Source organism: Melanostigma gelatinosum (genome assembly GCF_949748355.1).
Source record: "Melanostigma gelatinosum genome assembly, chromosome: 15".
In the NCBI taxonomy this organism is placed as follows: domain Eukaryota; kingdom Metazoa; phylum Chordata; class Actinopteri; order Perciformes; family Zoarcidae; genus Melanostigma; species Melanostigma gelatinosum.
The window spans coordinates 2,618,811-2,643,826 of record NC_136648.1 but is presented as its reverse complement, the minus strand read 5'-3'; the positions used below and the strand labels follow the sequence as shown (position 1 = coordinate 2,643,826).

General features: G+C 45.1%; 1 protein-coding gene across 1 annotated transcript in view; it reads right to left on the bottom strand.

Moving 5' to 3' along the window:
• Positions 1-25,016, bottom strand: part of LOC306789304 (receptor-type tyrosine-protein phosphatase N2-like) — a 150,601-nt gene that overhangs the window by 14,728 nt on the left and 110,857 nt on the right. The window contains exons 14-19 of the mRNA XM_079285192.1: positions 21,579-21,776; positions 14,192-14,339; positions 11,649-11,722; positions 4,872-4,949; positions 3,082-3,201; positions 2,570-2,736 (exon numbers count right to left, since the gene is read on the bottom strand). Of these exons, the coding sequence (XP_079141318.1) occupies positions 2,570-2,736; positions 3,082-3,201; positions 4,872-4,949; positions 11,649-11,722; positions 14,192-14,339; positions 21,579-21,776 (785 nt within the window). The remainder of the gene's footprint in view (positions 1-2,569; positions 2,737-3,081; positions 3,202-4,871; positions 4,950-11,648; positions 11,723-14,191; positions 14,340-21,578; positions 21,777-25,016) is intronic.

The window sequence follows — 25,016 nt, the reverse complement described above, 5'->3', positions numbered from 1 at the left end:
CCAACCGAGTAGACTTGGTGTGCATGTAGCGAGCGGAAACTAACACTCGTTGCTGGATCTCTTCGGAAAAATGCGGAGCAACTTTTCGTAAGATATCATTCGAACCTTTGTATGAGCAGACGTCGGGATTGTATGATCGGCTATACCGACATTTAAAATGAGTGATCGCAGAGAACGTTAGAGGTGACAGATAGACAGATGCTTCCGTATCCTTATCAGGCCTTTAGCTGAGCTTTGTTTCTCTCGTGCTCACCACCTTGTCGGGCCTTTAAAAGCTTTTCCAGGTGCCAAAAAACACCCGACAAGTGCGGATCCAAACAGAGAGAAGAGCCTTTTCTCAGCGCAGATGTTTTCTCAGGAGTCAAAAAACATCAAGAGGGACGGACAGAAGGACACAAGAAAGAGACGGACAGAGGGCGGGTGAGAGAAAGACAAAAGCAAGAGAGGAAGGGAGGCATGGCGAGAGAAGGGGGAGGAGGAGATCGTAGGCAGTCGAGCAAACCATGAGCAAGCAAAAAGGCAAGAGGTCATCTCAGGTCACCGGGCACAGCGAGGAGAGAGAGCAAGGAAGGGAAAGAAAGGGAGACAGGGGGAGGGGGGGTATAAGGATAGGAGGGAGGGGGTCCTTGAGGCCCCCTGGTTGCAGAGTCACAGTCTCCAATGATCACTTTTGTGACTATGCAACTGGGCTTATATTACTAGCTGCAACATCACAAAAATGACACTGGCAACCGCTAGTTAGCTGGTGAAACAGGGGGGAGGACAGCGGGGGGGGGGCTGGAAGCAATGCTTCGGCTCAGTCAGTCGGTTGTGAGTGAGGTTAAAAAAAACATGCCGACACAAGCATATAGGAAGGAGAGGTCAGCCGGCCTCACCAAAAAAAAAAAAGAAGGGAAGAGGGGAGGTTGTTATTGTTCCATATCCACGGTAATAAAAGTGAAAAAGATCTCCCTGTGCGCTTCCTTCATTGTGTGCTGACCCCGCCGCCCTGTGAGTAAAGGCAATATCTCCGAACTGATGGAGGGCGGCGACGCCCACCAGACCTCCTTTTCTTTCTTTCTTTCTTTTTTCATAATAGCTGCAACCGCAAGCTCCGACTCTCGATTTCTCACCTAATTGATGTGCGCCAGCAGCGCGGCAACAACCGGCGCTCTATATAACAATAAAAAAACCCAGTTGGGGTCTATCGCTCGAGAAAATCCACAGTGACTCAGAGAAAAGGGGGCCGGGGCAGCTCCCAACTAATAGGCAATACAGTATATCAGTTTAAAAGAGGTCGAAGGAGGGGAGCGGCCGTAAAAAAGGCGCCGGAGATAAAGGATCACTCCGGCAGAGTTCCCTCAATGCATCCCGAATGACTCTGTTATCGACTGGCAAAAAACGGCCGGGATGTTTGACGTACGGTAGATATTTCTCTGCCCGCATCTCAGGGTCACGAGGCAGAACTCCTGGAGGAGTGAGAGCCGTGAAGTTATTAAGGCGACTCAAAGGTTTAGATGAGGGGGGGGGGGGCAAATAACTCAGAGACCTTCTATTTAACCTCCTTCACTTTCTTTTTTGTTTTAAAGGAAAAAACAAAACAAAAAAGAAACCGCATCCACAACCATCCCACATTCTACTATGCCAGCTAGCATGAACGAAGATGATTGTGGTGCATTTGAGGACCTCCGGGTTGGACACTTCTGGTCAGTTTTGGACAACCCCCCAGTGGAACTCGCATGGACGTCGTGCTCGATGAGGAGCGACTGAATAGAAGAAACTCAAGGAATCACAAGACGTACGCGGAGGTCGCCGAACCCACGAGACTCTCCGTACGGTTCACGAACTTGACGCCTTTCATTTCACCAGATACAGATCGGCGAGACATAAAAAACTCTCCATCATCGTGGGGAAGGGCGGCACATTTTCAGGTACTATCGCACATCTTATGTTATTTTTTGTGTCCATCTACAAGTGGACTCCTTTAGGAATAAAGGCGGGGCTTTGTTCTACCAATGCAAAGACAAAGTGAGCAAAAGACTTTTTCTTTGAAAGCATCACACAAAGTGCTTTTCTTGCTTTGGAAATGAATCTCGTTATCAAAGTTTTTGGGTTTTTTCTCCAAAGGCCTCTTCCAAAAAGACTTAGAGAAGTTTCCTCAAGGCTTCCGAGAACCTCAGTGAGTTTACTATCGACATAAAGCGGGCTTTAGTACTTTATGTTCTTCAGATGACAAGGAGTTCAAAGAAACTACAAAGAGTCTTGGCCAGTACAGAAAAACATGTTGAGTGGCGTACACCGTCTCAAGCACCCTCTGGATGTGGAGGCCTCTCTCGGATAGCCGGTCGCTTTGTTTGTGGCACAATTGGCAGTGTATGCGATGGGAAGCCGGTGAGGGATCGCAATCTTGTTGCTGCACTAGCAGCTCATACTGCTCATGGTTTGTTGGTGCAGCTCCACGAGGAGCGCAGTTAGCAGCGTGATACGTTAGCAGCGATAAGGACAAAGAAAGCTTGAAAAAAACAAGAAGTCTTCGTTTCATTTCAAACATTTTTCCTTTTGTTGTTGTTGATCCAAAGGAGTTCCCTACCTGCGGAAGTCGAGGAGCGTCCGGCTGGTCTCCGGGACGTTCTGGTTGAGCCAGGTCAGGAAGTGGAACTGAGTGACGGTTCGCGTCTCGTTGGTCTGCATGTTCTTCAGGTAGAAGCTACGAACCAGGAAATCGTCGCACCAGATGTGCTCGGACACCAGGTTTACCTGCAAGGACACAACAATGAACAAAACTCGTACCAAATGTGCAAGACATCACATTTATGCGTACTAAATCGAGATGAAACGACGTGTTGCATGTGTCTAGATAAGACCCATACCTTCAGACATACAGGTAAGAGTGCCAGCTCTCAGGCTCGGTACATAACTCAACACTATGGAGCATCAGAGCGAGCCAATCAGAGCCCCCCCCCCCCTACATGCCATGTAGCTCTTTCAAAAGGAGAAGGAGCCACATATTTATGTGTTCACCTTAAAAGCTTTTACAGATGTTTCATAGAGCCAAAGACCAATGGTCTGCCCCCTAAACAGTCACTTATTCTGTCATTGTACCTCGTAGATGTGATACAGGTTGGATCCCTCATCGGGCCAGTAGTGGTAGCACTGCTTCACCCCGCTCTCGACCAGAGGCGTGAGCATAACGATGACCACGCAGCCGTTCTCCCACACCATCTGCAAACACAACGCACGCTCAGTAAACGCCTCATATGTCACAAGTTTCATTACAGTTCTTTTTCCTTTACTTTCATTTACAGAGCAACCTAAACTATTAATCATTTCCTTAAATACTTGCAGACATGCAGTTTCTCAAAGGTGCAGATGATCTCTCTTTTAGCCGGAGACTTATGTTGCCTAATGTCCTTAAACAACGTCCAAAGTTTGTCTCAATGTTAAGCCATTTCTTAAGAGTCACGTTCTCATCCGAAGCTGTCAACGCTCCGAAACGGCAGCAAAAAGTAATTGCTGCCGAGGCCGTCTCGTCCCCCGACCGGGTCGCTCGGCAGTGAGACTCGGCACGCGCTCGTATTTTTCCTGCTGGCGCTCATATTGTCACAGCCGGAGGGCGGGCTGGCTCTTGAGATCCATTCGACTACGATCAGAGGTTACAGCCAGCCGTTAATGGAAGCCATAAAACAATACCGCTCCCACATCACACCGCGTTAGATTATCAAGATGGCCGCATCTGCCGTCAGCAGCGGCATCGCAACACCTTGCCGGAGAGTTAACCGTCGTTAATTACTGCACCGCTACATACACACTCCGCCCCCCTCTGCTTCCCTGATTGGTCTCGTGGATCTAAAGATACCACGGTGCACTTTCTCTTCCTATTTTCTTTCAGAACTGGTGTTAATTTGCTTTAGCTGACAGGATGAGAACTCGCTGGTCCTTTAAAACTTGTGGGTTTGTTAAAATGCAAATTTTAAAATTTAAGTTTGGGTTGTCAGTTAGCCTGACGAGCATGCTGTTTGGCACATTTTAAATGGGTGGTTAGCACTAATCGCCACACAGCAAGAAGGTTCTGGGTTCGAGTCCCTTCTGTGTGGAGTTTGCATGCTCCTCTTGAGTGGGTTTCCTCCCACAGTCCAAACACATGCAGGCGAGGTCAATGGAGGACTCTAAAATAGCCGTCGGTGTAAATGTCAGCATGGAGGGCTGTCTGTCTTTAGTGTCAGCCCTGTGATTAACTGGCGATCTGTCCAGGGCGTTACCCAGCACCCCCACAACCCTCAATGATGAATGGGTAGAGCTAATGGGAGGACATCTTAAACGAGCTGTCTTTTATGTTTCACTCAAGCTGACGAGCAGCTGCTGAGCAGTGAATCTACAGGAGCCGGAGGTTTATTTCTCTTCTTTCCAGCCTGGATGGTAAACGGAGCTACTGGATGCAGCAGGGACTTGTTTGACAAGGAGACCTTTACGTCTACGACACACACACACACACTCACCTACACACACACACACCTTACTCACTGGACACACAAATACGCCGTGGCTGGCCGGAATAACTTATCGATCCGCTGGTCTCAGATTCAAACCCAATTCAACATTTGGGAGAGTGGGAAAAGTGTTTGTCGTCCGCAGAATTAACAATGTGTCCCACTGTGTGTGTGTGTGTGTGTGTGTGTGTGTGTGTGTCAGAGGCGTTGAAGGGCAGTGTGCATGATGGTGAAAGGGAGATTAATAACGACATCTACAAAACAAGCTGGTGTCCCGTGTGGCTCGCAGCACTAATACAAATCGGTTAACTCTTGTTTAAGAGAGGAGAAGGCATTGATTTCTGTCCATGCATGTGTGTGTGTGTGTGTGTGTGTGTGTGTGTGTGTGTGTGTGTGTGTCTTTACCTGCCAGAAATCAGCCACGGTGGAGGGCAGAGGGCCTTGAGTGGCGATGTAGGCTGGGTTCCTGGGATCGTGATCCATCTGAAGCGAGAGGAGATGATGTCAGGTTATAATAGTTGATTATGAACTGAAATCAATATTAATCTGCTTAAAAAATAAGAAAGAAGAAAATGCAAGTTATGAGTTCAAAAAGCGTCTCAAACGTAAAGTGTTGAATAAAGCATGGGTAACCGGAATATTTTCTGAAGTTCGTCCAAGAAAGGTAGAAGTGATACCTTTGAGAGCGTTAAACCTCAAAGGCAAAACTTTTAGGTTTAATTCTCATCGAATTGTCATGAAAATGGAGTTGTTAAACTGACGCCTTCTCTTCAAAGTCTGTGCGAGTTATGGAGAACACATCCGCTATGAATCCTGGGAAAATAGGTTGCATTTTATGAGAACCTAAAATACAATGAGCAGTGAGAGGGCAGCAAACCAATAAGAGCCCTATAAATAAAAGTATACCAATGAAATCTTCTCAGAGTGGTCAAGGAGGACCACGCAGAGATGATTCAGTGCTCTGCAGCCTGGTATAAACCTCAGTGCTTCATGATATACAGAACAGTACCCAGGAAATGCAACACCGTGGTACAAGCATTACAATCATGTCACTTTGACGAATTGCCTCTTCTGTCTCATTCTCTTTGTAAAAAAAGAATCAGACGTTTCTACGTTTGCCATCTTCATCTGTTCATTTAATCACAGAAATAAAGTTGTTGGTGACACATTCCGGTAACTTCTTCCTTAACTTAATGGAAATTACAGAGGGATGGCGTAGGCGTCGAGAGCAAAACGACAGGAGACAAACGTGAGGTGAATTTGCGCGGAAGTGAGTGACACCCCCGCCTATTACCATGCAAATTGTACGGTAAATGCAATGATTGGGAAGACCAATTTAGCTGGAAGCAATTACAGAGGGAAGACGGATCATTTCTGGGGCTTTTCCTGCTCACAAAATTGTCTTTAATGGTCCTCCGTTCCCATTCATGAATGCCAAACAATAAATGCACTTCCAATGAACTTAAAATGTAGCAAGTTAAAAGGACACACGGCACCAAGGAGTGCTCGTTAAAACCTCCACAGACAGAAATTGCGTTGCGGTAAAGAAATACCTGGAGGCAGAAGTGCACTTTCAAGACACCTGAAGGTGGTTGGCCAAAACGTTACGCCCACGTGCACTACAGTGCATGTCCCAAAGTATGTTCCATTTGGTCTGCGGCTGTTTTCCTCGAATTTCAATTCAAAGAAATCCTGCCGCTACAGCATCTAGCGATGTTTAAGTCAATAGCCTTCCTGTTACTTGGTGGCAAGAGTTTGTCCCTTTGGTGTTTCGGCGAGACAAAGTCAGCTCCGTGAATAAATGGTTTTCCCGTTCCTTTGTAAGTCTGAGCTCCTGTCTCTATCTCTCAGCCACCCGATGAAGGAAGCTCATTCCAGCCACTCGTATCCGCAAGAATAAAGACAATTCTTTGAGAACAGGGAAATACCAAAATATACTGATTGAAAGACACTAAAAAAAGACACACACCAGGTGGGCGGGAGGGGAGGTGAATGGGTCCAAGGAAGCCGCTGTTTGTAACTTGCGTACTTCACTAACCACACGACGAGCTAATCCCAAACCTAACCAAGTAGTTTCCTGTGAAGACACAAGTTTATTTTGAAAAGACCAGGTATTTCTTTTGGGCCGTCCACATACTTCTGGCCACGTCGTGCATATATTCAACAAAATACCTCTTCACAGGTTATTTTTCATCCTGCCAGGTACATTTATTAGAGAAGCACTTCATAATTTAGCTTCAAAAGTCCATACTGCTCATAATCAAGTAAGATGAGGTCTATATGGGTCCAATCAAAGTTTACCTGCAAATGGCCACCGATACGACTGAAATTACAAAATGTCTTTTGTCCGACCCGGAGTGTTAAGGCCTAGGAGATGGAGATGTATTGACCTCGAAGGGATTTGAAACAAATAACAAAATGTCTCTTGTGATTCACAGTGGTAGGGTCCAAGGAAATTAAAAGAGAAAGACCAGGGAGGACAGAGAAGGAGAAACAAATTGACAGTGATAAATCAAAAAAGACTGCAAAGAGAGGAAAAAGAAAAGAAGTAAAAAGCTAGCGAGAGACGAAGTGGAAGAGGAGGAGAAAAAATACAGGAGAGAAAGAGGAGAAAAGATGAAAAGATGAGGAAAGACAGACACTTGACTCTTTTTTCATCCTTCTCTGTCTCCTCTTCAATCTCTGTGGACAAATGCTTCCCGACATCTCAAGGAGTCTCCAGAATTAAACCCCGGCATTCATGACATCAACTGTCTCTCTCTCTCTCTCACAGACACTCCTCCCGCCTTAATAAGCCACGTGACAAAAGCAATTATCCCTCCGATTGTGTTTTTGTCTTTTCTTCAGAAGGAATGAAAGAGTTAAATTGTGTGATTACCATCATTCGGTCCGATCCGTTTCATGTTAGTCTGAAGAGGGGCTGATGGTGACACGCTCTAAACGGCTAGCTGGTTTAAGGCTAACCATTCACCATCAAAGTCAAAGTTTGCTTTATTGTCAATTCCACAATGTACTGAACATACAGGAGAGTTGAAAAGACGTTTCTCTCTAGTCCAACATAAACATATAAAGTGAATACAGTGCAATAGATTAAAAAACATTTAAAAACATTTAGACAATAAATATATATAATAAGAGAAAAAAAACAAAAAAAAGCTATCAATCTGTATTTAGCAGCAGTTGGACATGGAGAGTCTTAAAAGAGAGGAGGGAGAGATTCCAGAGAGTTCAGCTTCCTCACAGCCTGGTGGACGAAGCTGTTTGAGAGTCTGGTGGTGCAGCACGGAGGCTCTGGTATCTTCTCCCAGAGGGCAGGAGGCTGAAGAGACTGAGGGGTGGCTGGAGTCGCACAATCATGGTGACTTTGCGGGTGAGGCGAGTGTCATATATGTCCTGCAGGGAGGGGAGTGAGGCACCAATGATCCTTCCAGCTGTGTTCACTATGCGCTGCAGGGCTTTCCTGTTGTGGTCAGTGCAGCTTCCGCCCCACACAGTGATGCAGTTTGTCAGGATGCTCTCAATGGTGCCTCGGCAAAAGGTGCACATGATGGGTGGTGGTGTTCTTGCCTTCTTCAGTTTGCGGAGAGAGTAGAGGCGCCTCTGGGCTTTCGTTGCCAGTGATGTTGTGTTGGCTGTCCACGAGAGGTCCTCACTGATGTCCACCCGCAGGAACTTGGTGCTGCTCACTCTCTCTATGTCAGCACCATTGATGGTCAGTGGTGGGTGTTGAGTGTGGCCTCTCCGGAAGTCAACAATAATCTCCTTGGTCTTGCTGTTATTATGCAAGTTTTGTTGCCCAAACATAACCAAGTAGTTTTGTTGCCTGAACATAATCAAGTACTTTTGTAGCCTAAACATAATCAAGTAGTTGTGTTGCCGAAACATAAGAAAGTAGTTGTGTTGCCTGAACATAATTGAGTAATTTAGTTGCCTGAACATAACCAAGTAGTTGTGTTTTTTGTTTTGTTTTGTTTCAATTTCCGTTTTGATGTTATTACAAATTAAATGAGAAAAAGTGCCATAATCTGGGAGAAAATACTTTCCCTTCAAAGAATGCTGTTTAGTTGTATGGGACCGTAGTTTTGCAGGAGACACGGTTGCATGAGATGTATGAAAGAAGCAACTGTGTTTGAAAACAACAACAGGTCCTAAATCTAAAATTAGGCAGTTTATCCAAATACAAGTAATTTAAATTAAAGACCAATGGTTTGTTTTCCTTGTTCTTTAAAGTGACTTTTTTTACAGTTGAATTGTTGTGCAGTTGAATCCGAAAAGTTAATTTCAATAGAATTAACAACATTAAATACCGATGAAGTTTCATTACAACATCCGAATGAGCTTTTTTTTCATAATTGGGGTGCTATTAGTTAGAAGAGACAGGACACTATATTTCCAGTCTATTCCATTTTCTTTAGTGACTCTTTCAAATCGTTCCTCAAAAGAAGTCAATTTAACCGTCAATAAAAGCTGCGAGGCTGATTTAAACTCGGTGCTGTCGGCACAAGTCATGCATCAGAATGAGTGCACGTGTGAGTGATTGAGTGTATGCATGATTGAGCGGTACCTGAGTAATTGATCATGTCTTAGGAAGTGTGTGTGTGTGTGTGTGAGAGGAAACTATTGAGTCTGTTTCGGACTAATTGTGTGTGTGCCAGAGGAGAACGTCAGTGATCGATTGTGTTTGTGAGTAAGTTTGTGAAACTGACTGATTATACGTGAGGGCAAACACTGTTTCTAAACAGTGCTTCACTTTGATTTTGCTTTGTGATGGCAACAGAGAAGAGCGACATTAATGATAATGCAGCTGGTTAGAAATGTCCAGGGAGGATAACCAGGACATGTTTTCTTTCTCTCTAATGGTAATAATTGCCTTTACCATAATAACTGCTGGATGGAGGTTTGCATTGTCTCTTTATTTGCTTTCGTATCAAGTCAAGGTTGAACAGGATTAATGTAAATATTAGTCTACGGTAAAATAATGGAGGAGGAGTTAATCATTTTAGTTCAGGACTATCTGAAAACAATGTCCGACTTCACCCGACCCGCCAGATACGGTTTCAGAGCAAAGCAGTTGTGAAGCGACAACCACATCTTCTGTAGTTCTGGCTCACTTTAGTCAAATTCAAAATACAGCGTTTGTTCAAGTCGTAGTCAACTGTCCCGCCTGAGGAGCTTGTGTGAACCCCTGACACACCGAGTTTAAGTCCTGGCTGATCAAACCAAAGGACTCTGCCTGATCCTCCGTGTTGGGGTGTGAGGCTAATGACCCCATCGCATAAAACCAACAATCATCATCTAAAACAGCCTCCACAGCTGGCCGGGTTGCCTCAGCCTCCAGCTGCTGGTCTCAATTAAATCTCAGTGGGTGCTTTAAAGACGAATATCTAATGAGAAGCTGAGCATGTAACATTTAGGATGGCTTTAATTATGCACTTTAGCTAATTCATGGAACCCGTACGTTAGCTAGCGCAGACAACATCTGGTTGATTAAATGACAACTGTTCATCCACTTTTTGAGGTTTTTCGTACACTGCTCAGCCACGTTATCTCACTTCTTCTACATCTGTGAATGTGACAAAGTCTTGAATTCAAGTCGTCACATTACTACAGAGCACACTGTGTGCATCGCGAACAGGTTCCTGGGGCGTTGGCGAACTTGACTGAGGTCTGAGGGAGCACCTCAAGGGGGATTACAATTAGTCATGTGGGGCTCGCAGCTTCCATCACTGCCATCTCATCCGTTTAACGGAACATTTGTATTTATTGTGGATTAAAAAAGTCCAGCATTTACAGGAAACAAATCAAATCATGTCAAATCAAAAACAAAATCAAAAACAAATCAATAATGTCTCTCATGTGAAAACAGGGAATAACAATGTATAGTATGATATAGCGCAGTATCAGAGTGCTATTTGGCCACCAACACATTTGTCAATAAATCTTTACGGTTATTTGCTGGAGCGAGATCCCAAACATCTCGTCTCCGCTCGTATAAGCGTGGGCGAGGGAGAAACGAATTATCAGCAGGGGAGGTTCCTTAAATAACCTCAGTGTACATTTACATACATTTAATCTTTACTGTGTGTGTGTGTGTGTGTGTGTGTGTGTGTGTGTGTGTGTGTGTGTGTGTGTGTGTGTGTATGTGTGTGTGTGTGTGTGTGTGTGTGTGTGTGTGTGTGTGTGTGTGTGCGTGTGTGGGAGGATAGGTGAGGATGGATGTTCATGTGTGAGTGTCTGCTTTTACTCATCTGCGCGGGTGTCTGCGCTGCATGTTCTGTGTAATTTGTACTTGAACATGCAAGTGTTTGTGCAAGCTTGCTACAAAGTGTGTTTGAGTATGTGTGTGTGTGTGGGGGTGTGTGTGTGTGTGTGTGTGTTTGGTTGTGCGGGCACATATGTTCCAGCTGTTTTTGCATTTGTGGCATTTGACAAGGCTGCTTCTTTGTTCCCGTGTAGTTTTGATTCCTTCTCTTTCTCACTCTCTCTCACTCTCTCTCACTCACACACACACACACACACACACACACACACACACACACACACACACACTCGCACACACACACACGCTCGCACTCAGCCACATCTTGGTGTGATGCCCAGATTTGAAATGCATAGTGTTTCTGCTGCTTATAATGGAATACCACTGTATCTGCCTCGGGGGAAACCTAAACCTACTATTCCAACACTGGTTTCCAAATTGATTCACTCGTTTACTGAATTGACGTGGCGCTTTCTTCCCCCGTCTCCTTCCTACGGGCTGTTTTCACTGCTTAAATGTGAAACCGCGCCATAGGAAGGCCTCTGCAAGTCGAGCGCTTCCGTAACGGTAAACACATAACCGGTGTCAAATTAGCATAACCCGAGGTCACAAACAATCATGTCCCAGCGACCCCGCAGATCAATTTCTTCGTTTTTCACAAAACGAGACGCAAGGCCGAGAGCGGCGTCCTTTCCCACGCCTTCCCCGAGCCAATACTCGCCCGGGGCGTTTGCTGCGGAAAAATCATTAATATTCATGGGGGCGGAACGTACACACTAGCGTGGGGCTGCAGCTAAGCAAGCGTTGCATCAAAATGTATATTTTACAGCGGTAGGCTGCCTTTGTTCCTGTGAAGGCCCCGTGGGGACTGCGGGAGCCCGGCGGTGCGAAGCACGGATTTAGAATGCAGAGGAGGTACTTACGATCGGGCTGGCATTGATGTAATCAGAGTTGCCTTGGCTGTTCTCCACCTTCAAGGTGATTCTGGAGTGATCATCTGGAACACAAATGGGGGGGGGGGGGGAATTCAGGGCATTCTGTTTTAGGAATGCAAGAGCAGCCACATTACACGCATTGTAATGAGACATTCCTATCTGTTGAATATGCAGGAGTCTCACTGCAGCCTGGACTCACCTAGAAAACTAGGTGAGTCCAGCAGACAAGTTGCTCTGGATCCATCTTTACAAGCCGAGCCTTCGTCTTAGCAGCAGCAACAGATGACTTTTATTTTCAACACAGCGTTTCCAAGTGTTGCTGTCGCAAAGACATCCGGATCGGATCGAACAGAAGATAGTAAGTTTCACAACTGCTGATTATAGAAAAGCCATCGCAAGAAAATATGTGTTTTCTTTCAGATTATCAAATGGACAATTATTCACAGATGTTTGTTTCTGGCTGCTAGCGTTAGCGTGAGCAACACAGCGACCGTCCGAAGCAAGACACCACCAATCGAATTCCAATTTGGGAAGCAGACAGAATTGCACAGCAAAAGTCTGACTCAGAGAACAAAATAATCGGTATTCTAACTAAAGGATCCAATTTAAAGTCTAACGGAGATCCACAAGCTTTCAAAAGCACCACATTTGTCAGGCTGAAGTTTTTGAGAGATGTGCATGAAAGTACGCACAATCCATCTTTCACTCAGTTTAAACATCAATAAAGTTGAAAGAAGAGTTTCAAAGAGGTGAAAGACATTATACTCCATTAAAAATATAAAAAATATGAGAGTTTGGGGATTGCATATGGAGCTGTTCACTGTTGGTCGACGCAGTACATCCTCCCTGGTCCACTGCAAGTTATGTTTGGCAATTTGTTGCTATTTTGTACGTTGTTCACTTACGAGCAGAACTCTCCAATGACTGTGGCAAAAGAGTTCTGAATTCTTTTTTTGGACTCAGCCAGCGGTGCTTCAAATAAGAAGCACAATTTATTCCTGACAAACTGCTTTCCCTGCTGACAACCTGGATTTCATTAAGCGGCGGTGGAGAGAATGGAACAGCACTTTTTTTTAGATGGGCCATTTCCACAGAAGCTTCGAAATTTTAATCATTGACGAGGTCGGTGCAGGAGAGCTTCAATAGAAAACTAATTTACAAGCCTTCTGCTCACTGCATCTGCTCCAGCTTTCTGATAATAGAGGCCGGGTTCAGAGACGGGGAGTGTTGTCGAGAGGCGGTGGGAGTAACGCTGCCATGTTTGGACGGCTGACATCGAGGGGTGGTATTTTGGCTCCACTCAGAAATTAGGGGTTGTCTGCCCTCCGTGAATAAAGAGGAGATATTACTGTCCTTCTTTTATATTTCATAGCTCTCTTTTTCTTCTACATGCGGTTCTCTTTAGTTTTGAACCAGGCGGCAACCTCCGGTTCTGAAGAGTGAAGCCGATGCTGAATGTCTTAAAGCTGCATTCTCTCGACTCCTTTGGTTGCAAAAAGAAGTCTGATTGCATGACTCGACTTCTCTCTTGATTTATTACCTCAGTAAACATTGTAAACATGAGTTTATGTCTCAGTCGCTAGTTTCAAGTCTTCTTCAATACAGCATGATGTTCATTTAGTACATTATGGTCCATTTAGAGTCAAACAGACCATAAAGCAGGGGATGCTTTAGGGCGGGGCTACACGCTGATTGACAGGTCTCTGCTTCTACCAGAGCTGTATACGGCGTCTCTACGTCACTCCTCCGCCGTCCAAATATGGCCATTTCCGTTAATTGGTTGCAAAAAAGCCAAGATGGCGACGGCCAAAACGCCAAACTTGAGGCTTTAAAATGTCCACAAACCAGTGGGAGACGTCACGGTCACTACATCCACTTCTTCAGCTTTTTGCTTTGTTTACGTTTTGAACATGCAAATAACAGCAAATACTTTGACAATACCGACAATTGAGAAGTAGATTAAAGGTTGATCATGAAATAAATGACATATTGAACTTTACAGATAGTTTCACAACAACATTGGTTTGGTAGAAGCACATTGATTTACAGAACCGTTCACCGGAGACCACATGGGCCAATGTTCAAGTGTCCATTTCGTTGAGTTTCTGCATGTGTTTAAACCTTACTACTTGGGCAACATGCAGGTAATGTGCTGCCATCTCTTATTGATTCAGTTGTCTGTCGTTGAATCCTGATGATGGTTCTGGCAACATAGATCTGGAGACTTAAAGGGCCAGTACTGATATTTAATAGACTTAATGAAACTTAATTTTCATGATAAGAAATACCCCCAAAGCATGTTGCTTCAGGTCCAAAACAGCAGCCAGAAGATGTGGCAATAAAGGTCCTCCCAAAAATCAAGGCCTCACGCAAGCAGCAGCCGTTGAAACGCTGGATATCAAAGCAGTCGTTCACTTACTCGATCACTTTCCGATTACCATCTAAATGCTAATGTGGGCTCGCCCACTAATCAAACCGAGGAACAGAGAGCGCTGACAGAAGAATGAAAACAGAGAGAGTTCACCGCTTACATGCCACCACAGCAGCAGAGCGGTTCTTCTTGGCGCTGCCGTCCTTCAGGCCGACGGTGCAGGCGTTGGGCTCGGCCTGATAGGCGCACAGCGCCTCCCACTCCTTCTCCAGGCGGTCCTTGTTCTTCATGTGATCCTCCATGTAGGACTGAGGGAGAGGAGAGACAAGAGAGAGAGCGAGAGAGAGGTGAGGAGGTGATGCAAACAGAGCTGGAGGTACGGCAAGAGGTTGTAGGCCTACAGAGATTTCTACACCAGTTTCACCGCCAATACACATTGGTACACGTTCATAATTAAGGTTCCTTTTATTCATCTTTCTATTCATCTCAAGCCTTCTTTATCTTCCTGAAGCAACAGATGGACAGGCTTCACCCCTTAAGGAAGAGGGTTTCAGTTGGTTTGTCAATCACAATATTTGTCGTTAAACCGTGTACGAGTTCCCACATGCATGTTTTCCTCATTTCAATATCTGTACAAAATCCATCGTAATCAGAGAGCGATGTGACTTTGATCAGCTGTCTGCAAATCAGCTTGGCACATGAGACCGTGAGCGTTGTTCACACTGGGAAGCCGTGATCTGATGGTGGCCGGAGGAACTTTGTTTTTTAAAGCACAGCATTGAAAATCGGCGGCCTGCGTGCACGAAATGTGGATCGTTCGTAATGGATGAGGGAACGAAATGAGGTGGTGCGGTTCTTTAAATGGCTCCGCCGATGATTTATGATGGCAGTTACAAATGGGGCTGAACTTGCTCAGAATTAGCTTCCCAAAAAAAAAAGGCCTAATGGCTTTCTGCTAAAATGAGAGGAGTTTGTTAAAAATGGAGGGTGGACGTCCGGCTGGTGGGAGATAACGGAAAAGTGTCTTGATCAAATGCAGATTTGTGATTTTTTTATTACACGTGTGCTTGTGAACCAAATAAACTCTACAAAGAGGCAGCAGGTCAGGTTTGTTGTTTGTCGGTATATTTGCAAGCTTAACGGGCTCAGTGATGAACAGCGAGCTTCACCTCTTCATCAAGTTTAGAGGAAAACACACACACACACACACACACACATCCATACCTGCATTACCAACAGTGGACTATCAAGCTACTCTATCCAAGTGTGGACCCATTTGTCTGGTCATTTAGAAAAAACTAAAATAGAATAGAACATTTACTTTTTACATCTACAGATTTCTGAGTATAAATGACTTTTCTATTATTATGTTTCACCATTATTATTAATATTATTATCCTTATAAGATGGCTACCTATTAAAGATGAGACTTCCACATTCTGTAGTGAGCGTTTGTTGCACAAAGACATTTCTTTGTGAAACAAATATTCCGAGAATAACACACACAGTGTAACACCAGCCTTTCCTTCTTTTTAGTATCAGTTCTCCGTTATATTTTTCTCCAGAGCTGCTAAAAAGCAGAAATGATGCAACAGGAAGCCGCGAGCGGCGACCCTCCACCTGCACACAGACGCTTATCAACATCAGGCGGTCTGAATCCTTCGAAAGAGAAACACACACATACACACATCTGAAGCACACGCACACAAATACAAAGGTTTCTCTGAAGGTTACATACACAAAAACAGATTCCGCCCACACACGCTCACACATATACACTACAAAGACACAAAAAGCAAACACGTACGAACACACTCACACAAAACAAACAGAGAAACACGACAAGCACACACTCAAATACACACATTAAGCCACGACAAGGGCACGCACACAAAAACACATACAAACCACAGTTCCATCACCTACTGACACACACACACACACACATGTATATATCTATATTTATCAACACATGACCTGCAAACATACAGATTCAAAGATTCATAGACACATTCAAAGTCCTCAACACACACACACACACACACACACACTAGATGCCCCCCACCACCCTTTACCCCCTACCCTCCCTCTCCCTCTCTAATGCCATAGTAATCGGGTTTTGTGGCCGTGTAAGGGGATTACTGCAATCCAATCAGGAGGTGCTGAGATCACCATGTGTCGACCAAACACTGAATAATCCCCTTACTACGTGGGGGGGGGGGGCTTACAGCAGTCAGCCATTGTGGCTGTGACACACCATCTCTGAGCACCTGTAGGAAACAGCCGCATGCAAGCCGGGCGCCGCATGGGAGGTGACGTAATGCGGCGGCCATTTTGGATCAACGAAAGGGGGGGGGGAGGGGAAGTGGGACACTCAGCAGGGCCAGGTGTCCTGTGGTGGACAGTAACCCAAGTACAGCTATCGAGTGTCGTTTAAGTAGAACTCTAACGGACCTGTACAGTGTTTCCATCATATGCTGTACTTTGAACTGCACTTCAGTTATTATACCGATACAGCAAGTGACTTTGTAGATGTAGATTTAACATGTCATCCTGAATTAATATACATAATTCATCATTATTAAAGTAGCTGACTGTTAGTGGGGCTCTTCATTGACCAGCTTCACCATTACAATGCTGCTTACTTGTTAATGCATCAGTAATAATTATCCAGTGATGATGTTACTACAGTTACTTTGAAAACTCAGGCATGTAACTTGTACTTGTGTCTACACATACATGTGAGACTCTTTCCCTTTTAATGGAGTACTTTACATTGTGTGACTGCAACTTTTGCCTTTTATTTTGTGGTGATATTTAACATGTTAACATGTGATACGTTTCAAGTCTAACATCCCTAAAAGCCTCCACTGTTTCTTTCCTTCCTGGAATAGCACATCTGTGCTATTTTCGGTCTGATCAAAAGCATCCGCATCAATTAAATTTGCACCGCATCAATTCAAGTCTTCCCATTTATTAATTCTACAACAAACATGTCATCAATCACCATCAATCGATCTGCAGCCATCCACCACATCAGTGGCTGCTGCCTTATTATTAGTTTTAAGGCTGACGTCATCGTGATGCACGAGTCCGACCTCTCTGCTTCCTCCTCCTCAGCGGACCACATTACAGTGATTTAACAGCCATTTCCCGAAGCCCGGCTCTTCCTACGGCCATCGCCCCCATGGACCTATCAACTCTGCAGATCACATCCCAGCTGGCCCTTCTGGTGAGCTAAAACCACAACCAGCAACAAACTCCCAGTCCAGTTAATCTCGACTGAGGCGCTCGCTGCAGCATAATCTATAACACTTAACTTGGCCAGCAACAAAAGACAAGATAATGTGCTTTATATAGAGAGTTGACTAATCCTCTTAAGACACAAGGAAGAGAGGATAGGGGGAGGAGGTGGTGGGTGAGGGGGGGGGGGGGGGTGTTCAGTCCCAGTCACATGGGACGAAGTAATACATTAACTCAGATAAGCTCGGGAAAGCTGTTTCTCCTTAAATTAAAATCTGTGGGAGGATGATGACATGGACTTGCTCTGGGTTTTACGAGAGGGAATTATTTTTTTGGGGGGGGGGGTGGAAGAGGTGCGGCACTGCAGCTCATCAGCCGTCACGTTACTCCTTTCTTTCGAGGCAGTGATTTTTATTATTCGCTCCGCGGTTGCCTCACTCGAGCGCGTGGCGGGGTGTTGGAAGAAATATTGGATGAAATATTTGCTTTTCTACGGCGGCGCTGCGCTCGTCTTGCTTTGTGATGGATTTGGTCTCACGCTGTGACGCTGCTGAAAAACATTCCCCTGCCCCCCCCCCCAACGTGTCCCGGTTCTGTTGCCGTGAAACTAAGCTCGGCCTCCAGTCGACATCGTGATGTGAATCTGAAATGAGCTCTCTTGTACGTGTGAATATTCTTTTGTATAACTGACAGCTAGAACTGCGAAGGAAGACTTATGGGGGAAAAAAAATAAAATTATGGAAAGAATAAATGACAGAGGAAGGAAAGGAGGCAGGAGGAGGAAGGAGAAGTTCAAAGAAAAACATCATGAAAGAGAACAATGCAAAGAAACACGAAGAACTGGAAGAAACGGGGGGACGAGTAAAAGGTGAAGGAGAAAAATATGGCTAGTACGAAAAGTACTGGAAGAAATAAATTATGCAATGAAGAAACAGAAAGGATGCAAGTGGAAGATGATTAGCAAACAGTGCAGAAAATGAGCAACGCGATGCAGGAAAACGAATGAATGAAAGACGGAGGAGGGATTGTAAAAGGATAATAGCCGCAAAATACCGATAAAAGACATAAAAACTGCAATTTACCAGATTGTCACTGATATGTGAAAACCTCACCTCCAGTTTTAGTCCTCAACATCTTTTAACTTCCTTCTGTATGCTGAGAAAACAAGGAGACCTTTAGGCGTCAGAAAGGCTCCAAAACCCAGCAGACATGCATAGTAAAAAAAGAAAAGGCGTGACATTTTGGAAATAGATGTTCCCCACTTGAGAATGGCATTATGCAACATGCCCTCGCTGTCTGACGTCTCCACTGTGGGAGGACAGAGACGGTGTGTGTGTGTGTGGAGCTGTCCGAGGTGCTGAAACACACTTACAGCTCTGTGTGTGTGCGTTACTGGATCGCCGGTTTCTCTTCCTTCACAGCCAAAATTGCTGCAACTCGAAAATGGAAGAAAAAAAAGAACCACGACAGCTAAGAGATTCACAGCTCCCTCACGTTAACTGAGAATCACATATTGTCACTTTCTGCGTTGAAGAGCATCCTGTGACTGACAAGCTCGCTCCCGTTTATGTCCTCGACGGTAAACGAATAGCATTTACGGCTAACTGGCTTGGCCAATTGCTGCTAGCACAACAGCTATTCAGAGCTATGAGCAACAACAGTTATTGCCTCATTGCTTTTCGTTTGGTAGCCCTGAGAGACCTTCGTCTGTAATGCAAGTATGTCTGCATGAAAAGATGTACAAAGATATATTATATATTCGCTAATGCTAATCGCGGTTAGCATTTCCCCATTGGCCGTAATGTTAAAATTAGCTTAGAAGCTAGCGAGTCGGACATGTACTGTTAAAAGCATCTTGCCGTTCAACCTTTTTTGTTAACAGTCCTAGTGAGAGGTAGGTCAAAGGTACTTCATCCATATTGTAGCGACCCTGTCAGTAACAGCTGGTAGCAGAGGGATTGCTGGTAGCAACTGTTCTGTGTCGGGAGCTAGTAAATGTTGTGTTAGACCGGAACCGGAAGTTGCGGTTGTGGCGGAGAAAAGCTACGGAAAAATCTGTATATAAATCGCACCGGACTATAAGCCGACGCCTCAAAGCGTGGGGCAAAAAGTAGCGGCTTGTAGTCCGAAAAGTACGGTACATCTTAAATACGTCTGTACTGTCGACCTTTGTACAGCACTGATGCTGGGTCAAATACAGCACGTCAGGTCCAGATTCAGGATGAGTCAAGGACTGTATATGAGAAGTGGACGTCGCCACCATAACATCACCGATTGGCTTCAGGCCTTCCATTACGAAGCCTCGAGTTTGGCCATTTGGCCGTCTCCATCTTGGAATGCGGCAGTCGCCATTTTTGCTTTTCTGCAACCAATGAACTGAAGTTATGATATCTGGACTGAGGAGGAGTGACGTAGAGACGCCGTATACGTCTCTGGTAGAGACCTGTCAATCACTGTGTAGCCCCGCCCTAAAGCATCCCCTGCTTTATGGTCCGTGTGACTCTAAATGGACCATAATGTACTAAATGAACATCATGCTGTATTGAAGAAGACTTGAAACTAGAGATTGAGACATAAACTCATGTTTACAATGTTTACTGAGGGAATAAATCAAGAGAGAAGTCGAGTCATTTTCTCTTGCCTACAAACAGAACGGAACACGTCGTCTCATGTGATGATGCCGGTGCCTCCCCGTCAACAGGTGGCATTCATCCGGCTGAAACAGGACATTTGTTGAATCTGACTGAGAACACTCGTACAAACAAGCCTCACAGGAATAACAAGCAAGAGATGTAAGGTAAGAATATGAAAAGTCTGTACATGAGGCCCATTGTTCATGCTAAGTGTCTTTGAGAGGATTTAAGTGGAATATCAGCATTGAAGGAGATATTCATCTCCATCGCCTACACAAAATGTTATTATTCATCTCGGGCACATCAGACGTCCTCCCCTCACACCATTTACATATCGCTCTCTTATAACAAATGCAGTAATCACCCCGAGCAGACTGCGGCCCACGCACCCAATGAACACTCAACGAGACGCGAGCAACACTTCATTCCGTTCCTCTCATCTCTCAGCGGCTTCGTCTGTTCCAGAGACAAAGCAAACGCACCCGAGGAAGGTCCTGAAAACTCTATTTCCATCCACGTGTTGGCCGCGGCGCATCAAAGACGCACGCATCGCGTCCTGCTGTGGGTTCCGTTTGGCAGAAAAACACTTTAGCGGGTTCCGTGTAAGACAACAGAGGCTGCTCTCTCTGCGGTGGAACGAGGGCTGCGGAGGGACTCGCTCTCTCCTGAACACAACTCCGCTGCTAGAATCTCAGGGGTAATTAGTATCTTTGTGCCCATTGAACACATCAAAAAGCCCACTCTGTCACATCTCGCCGGCAGCTTCATAATGCATGGAGGTGGGGGGGTGGGGGGGGGTGGGATGAGGAGGTGGTGCTGCAGGTGCCGGGTGGTTGAAGCGAATAGCTTCATGTCGCAATTAAGGCGTCGCTCTGCGAAATGCTACCGAGGGTTCAGTCGAGATTTTGATCTGCAGGAAGGGAGCGGGTAAGAAGCCCGCCTATGGAAAAGTGTGGGTGTAATGAGATGTACAGACACAGGGAGACAGATATGAGAGAGAGAGAGATGAAAAATAAAAGTGTGTGTGTGTGTGTGTGTGTGTGTGTGAGAGAGAGAGAGAGAGAAAAGAGTGCTATATGCAGACGAGGCAGACCCACAGAAGAAGAAGACTGCGGCTCCACTGTGGTTTTAGAAAGAGATGAACGGCTTTGAGAGGAAGGAGAAGAAGGAGATGTGATGTTTTGGGTGAAAAGGAAACGTGGAAAATCTGTGGCAGCTGTTTGGAAAGACAGACAACCGACCGAACATGAAGTGTTTACTTGATTTGTCTTCTTGCAGAGTTATGATTGGGTCTGAAATACGGCTTACTTTGAAACATCTGTATCTTGTAAAGCACTTGTTACTGAGGGAAGGAACGAATTATTTATGGACGCAAATTTCCCCTTTGGGATTCGGGGGTTATTCATTTATGTTTTTTGCTCTAACCACTTAGCAGAGAGTGACATTCATTTTTTTTTCAGTGAACTCAAAACAAAACCTAAGAGTTGGAGTTGAAGTGGAAGCCTCCTTCAGAATGTACTTTCCTTCTCTAGTGTTCCATAAAGTCGGGGTCAGACTCTGGATGTGCAATACAGGAAGTGGGTGGATTAGATTTACACGATAACGTCCGTCTGAGACTCAGCGTACAGGTCTCTCTGCCATCTCAACAGAGCGGCTCATCGGGAGACTCACCAGGATCATGTGACCGGTGGAGATGTCCATGTTGGAGTGGGCGGGCTCCTCGCTCCAGGAGGAGATGCTGCTCCGCGCCGAGGGGCTCGCGGCCGGACCGCCGTCGCTGAACTGAGACGACGCGCTGTTGATCCGGGAGGACGTGGGCTCCGGACGCTCCGACGCAGGTTTGACCGCCATGCGCTGCCGACAGAGCTCCTGCAGGAGGGAGAGGAGGGGGAGGAGGGGAGGAGGAGGGGGAGGAGGAGGAGGGAGAGGAGGGAGAGGAGGGAGAGGAGGGGGAGGAGGGGGAGGAGGGGGAGGAGGGAGAAGAGGGGGAGGAGGGAGAGGAGGGAGAGGAGGGGGAGGAGGGGGAGGAGGGAGAGGAGGGAGAGGAGGGAGAGGAGGGGACGGGTGAGTCATTGCTGAACTTTAACATAATTGAAGCAGGAATCAAACGCCTCACAGTCAACACTGTCGCCTTGCTAAAAACCCTCAAACCTCCAAAAAGAACAAAACCAGAGAATATTTATTTTTGCAATTAAAAAAACAAACTTCAAGATCAACAGATAACACCATTTCATCTTACAGATATTATCTCTGTGAGTTTGACTCAATTCTAAATCCTTTTCAAATGTACATTTAGCATCGACGACGTTTCACTGCTCGTTGGTTCAACTGATAGTGGTGCAACGATAGCGGCATTGATATGGACCAGTGCGCCTTTATTCTGAAAATCCCATGGCACGTCACCAATTTCCGTCCAAGCGCAGCCTCCTTCCTACAGAGACCAGCAATGCAATTGTCAAATCATACTTCAATCGCGTTGAGTAAGTTGATATAAATGTAATTGATTGTGTTGTGAGCATATCATATCATCTCATATCCATCGCAGGTCCCTTGAATTGAATAAAAATCAAAGAGCAGAATTTGTGACATCAGTAAATATAATTTATCATTATCATTTTAGTCAATGCAGAGCAATACTAATCATGTTTGATATCAAAGGCTGGGGAATTGCCAATCTTGCCACGAAATGATCTTCTTTATACATTAAGTATGCCAGTCAGTGTCTCAGCAGCGAGTACAACGTCTTCATTCAGCCGCCGTCATTTCTCCGTCTGTTGGATGAACCGGTGACAGCAGCTCGGGGTTTTTCCTGCCACGCCTTCTCAACACAACTCCGAGCAGCAACGTCAGTGAGCCGCAGTGAAAGACGGCGCCGAGACAATTACAAAGACAATGTTCTAAACATAGAGCTGCACATTTCTACTCAATCCACATGTTGGAGGACTGCAAAGCCCAACGAGACTCATCCAACAATGAGGTGAAGGAGACGTGATTGACATTTCACGGCAATCCATCCGACAGTTGGAAGAGACATTTCACCGACCAACTGATGAAAAAACTAAATCATTTTGTTGCCTAAACATAACCAAAAGTTTTAGTTTTGTTTTATTTTCATTGTCATTACTAAACGTATTTTGTCGTGTTTTCTGTTTTGTTGTGATTTTGTAGTCATTCTAAACCAAACCATGATGTTTGTTTTTACTAAAACTAACCAAGTAGTTTAGCAGTTTAACAGTTTTCTGTTCTGTTTAAACTCCAACATTAAGCTCATATTTCAAACTGTTAAACTGGGACCACAGTCTGGGAGGAAATATGTTTCTGAGAGCACATTTGTTCTATGAGAACGTCATGTTGTGGGAGACGGGGTGAGACGCCCAATTTATTCTTTATTATCGTGGATAAGCAGCAACAATGTAACTGAAGTCTGAAGGGACACAATGTGACCCGTCACATCCTCCACACGTGAAACCAATCACCCGTCTACAAGCCGAGCACCAGAGGAGCTGAAGCCTCTCTTAATGAGAGCCATGCTGACGATTAACTCACGGGCCCGTCTGATTGACGGTGGAGGTAATGTGAGCAGAAAATGATTCAACTCAGGTCATCATTTAAGTCATGAAATCAAGAATGATGACAAACATTTGGAGTGTAAATGGATTCATCAGATTTAGATTCTGTGGTTACAGATCTGCAGAGGTTGTAAATCAAGTGAACACATTATAAGTTAACTATTATGCACGACGGGCATTATAAGAGTTACCCAACATTCTGTACCAAATGATGTATTTCTATAAGAACAAGAGTTGCATGCATAATAATGGATACAGGTATAGTGAGGCTTTCCATTTGGACCTTGATTAAACCAGCATGAGAGCTCTCCCTTTAGCCCAAAGACGATCGTTCCAGTCGGGAGAGGAGCCTCCACCGTCCCAGCTGTGGGTCACGCTGACCCGGTCATTTTGGGATGTTTAATGAAAAGCCAAATATTGGTCTCTATGAAATGGTCGAACCCCTTCTGGCTGATGAGTCTTGCTTTTCCCCTCCGTGTGCGCCGGCGTCACCATTCTCGGCAACACGGGGCCCAATCAGCACAAAGCACTGCATTGTGGGTGTTTTGTCTTGGAGGGCAACACATGATTAATAGCGTTCATATTTCAACGAGCCCACACGGTGAACTTTTGCCACCACAGCAAATTATTTTACGATGTAATTAAAACTGATCCCCCCCCCCCCCCCCGAGAGCCAATTACAGGACAAAAAAGGCAAAAAAAACAACCTTGAAGGAATAATATAAAGCGGGACAGGTTGAGAGTCTAAGCAGCGCAGATTTACGGCGCCTCTGAAGTCCTGCTTCCACACAAACACAAGTATCTTTATTTACAGTGTATTGATTTTCAGCCGCACGTACTTCATCAGGTGGCGCGACGCATGGCGTGAATCACTGAGCTTCATGGTGCGGATGAGACGCTGCTGTGCATTCTCCAGCTTTGCCTGTTATTTCATGCTGCTTAGTGACAAAGTAGGTGAGACTCTCAAGGAGACCGGCAACAAAAGCAGTCAGCCTTGTCTAGGAGTTCAACAGAATCACTGATTTTGGTTTCGTCATACCATCGTATTTTTAGAAATTGGCTATATGTTAAATTACTGTTAATACATTTTGTCAAAAGTTATTGTACAGCGTGCAGAGGCGGTTTTGGACGAAATCCTTGTTGGTGCGTTCAAGGACTCTAATAGTTCAGTCTCCGTCCAAAAACATTCAAATGCAACAAATGAGAAAATGATCCAGGACGTCCATGTTTGCTCAATTCTTTGTCTTCTGGATTTCATTTTTCTGACAGCTAATGAAAAAATAAATGTGTTTTTTGGGGGTTTTTCTATCGACGTTGGGGGCATCCATTCTCACAACTGCATTCAGTTTGACAGTAGCAGCAGATAAATGTTCCCCGTGATGGATTACCAATCACTGGAAAGCTTCAAGTCTTTTCAAATTGATTTGTTAAAAAACAATTGAAATAAATGACGTGATTGTTTCTAACTCATTGGTATGCAACAGATGAGGTCATCATCAAACCAACTCAAATGTAAAATGAGGATGAAGCTCTCGCTTGA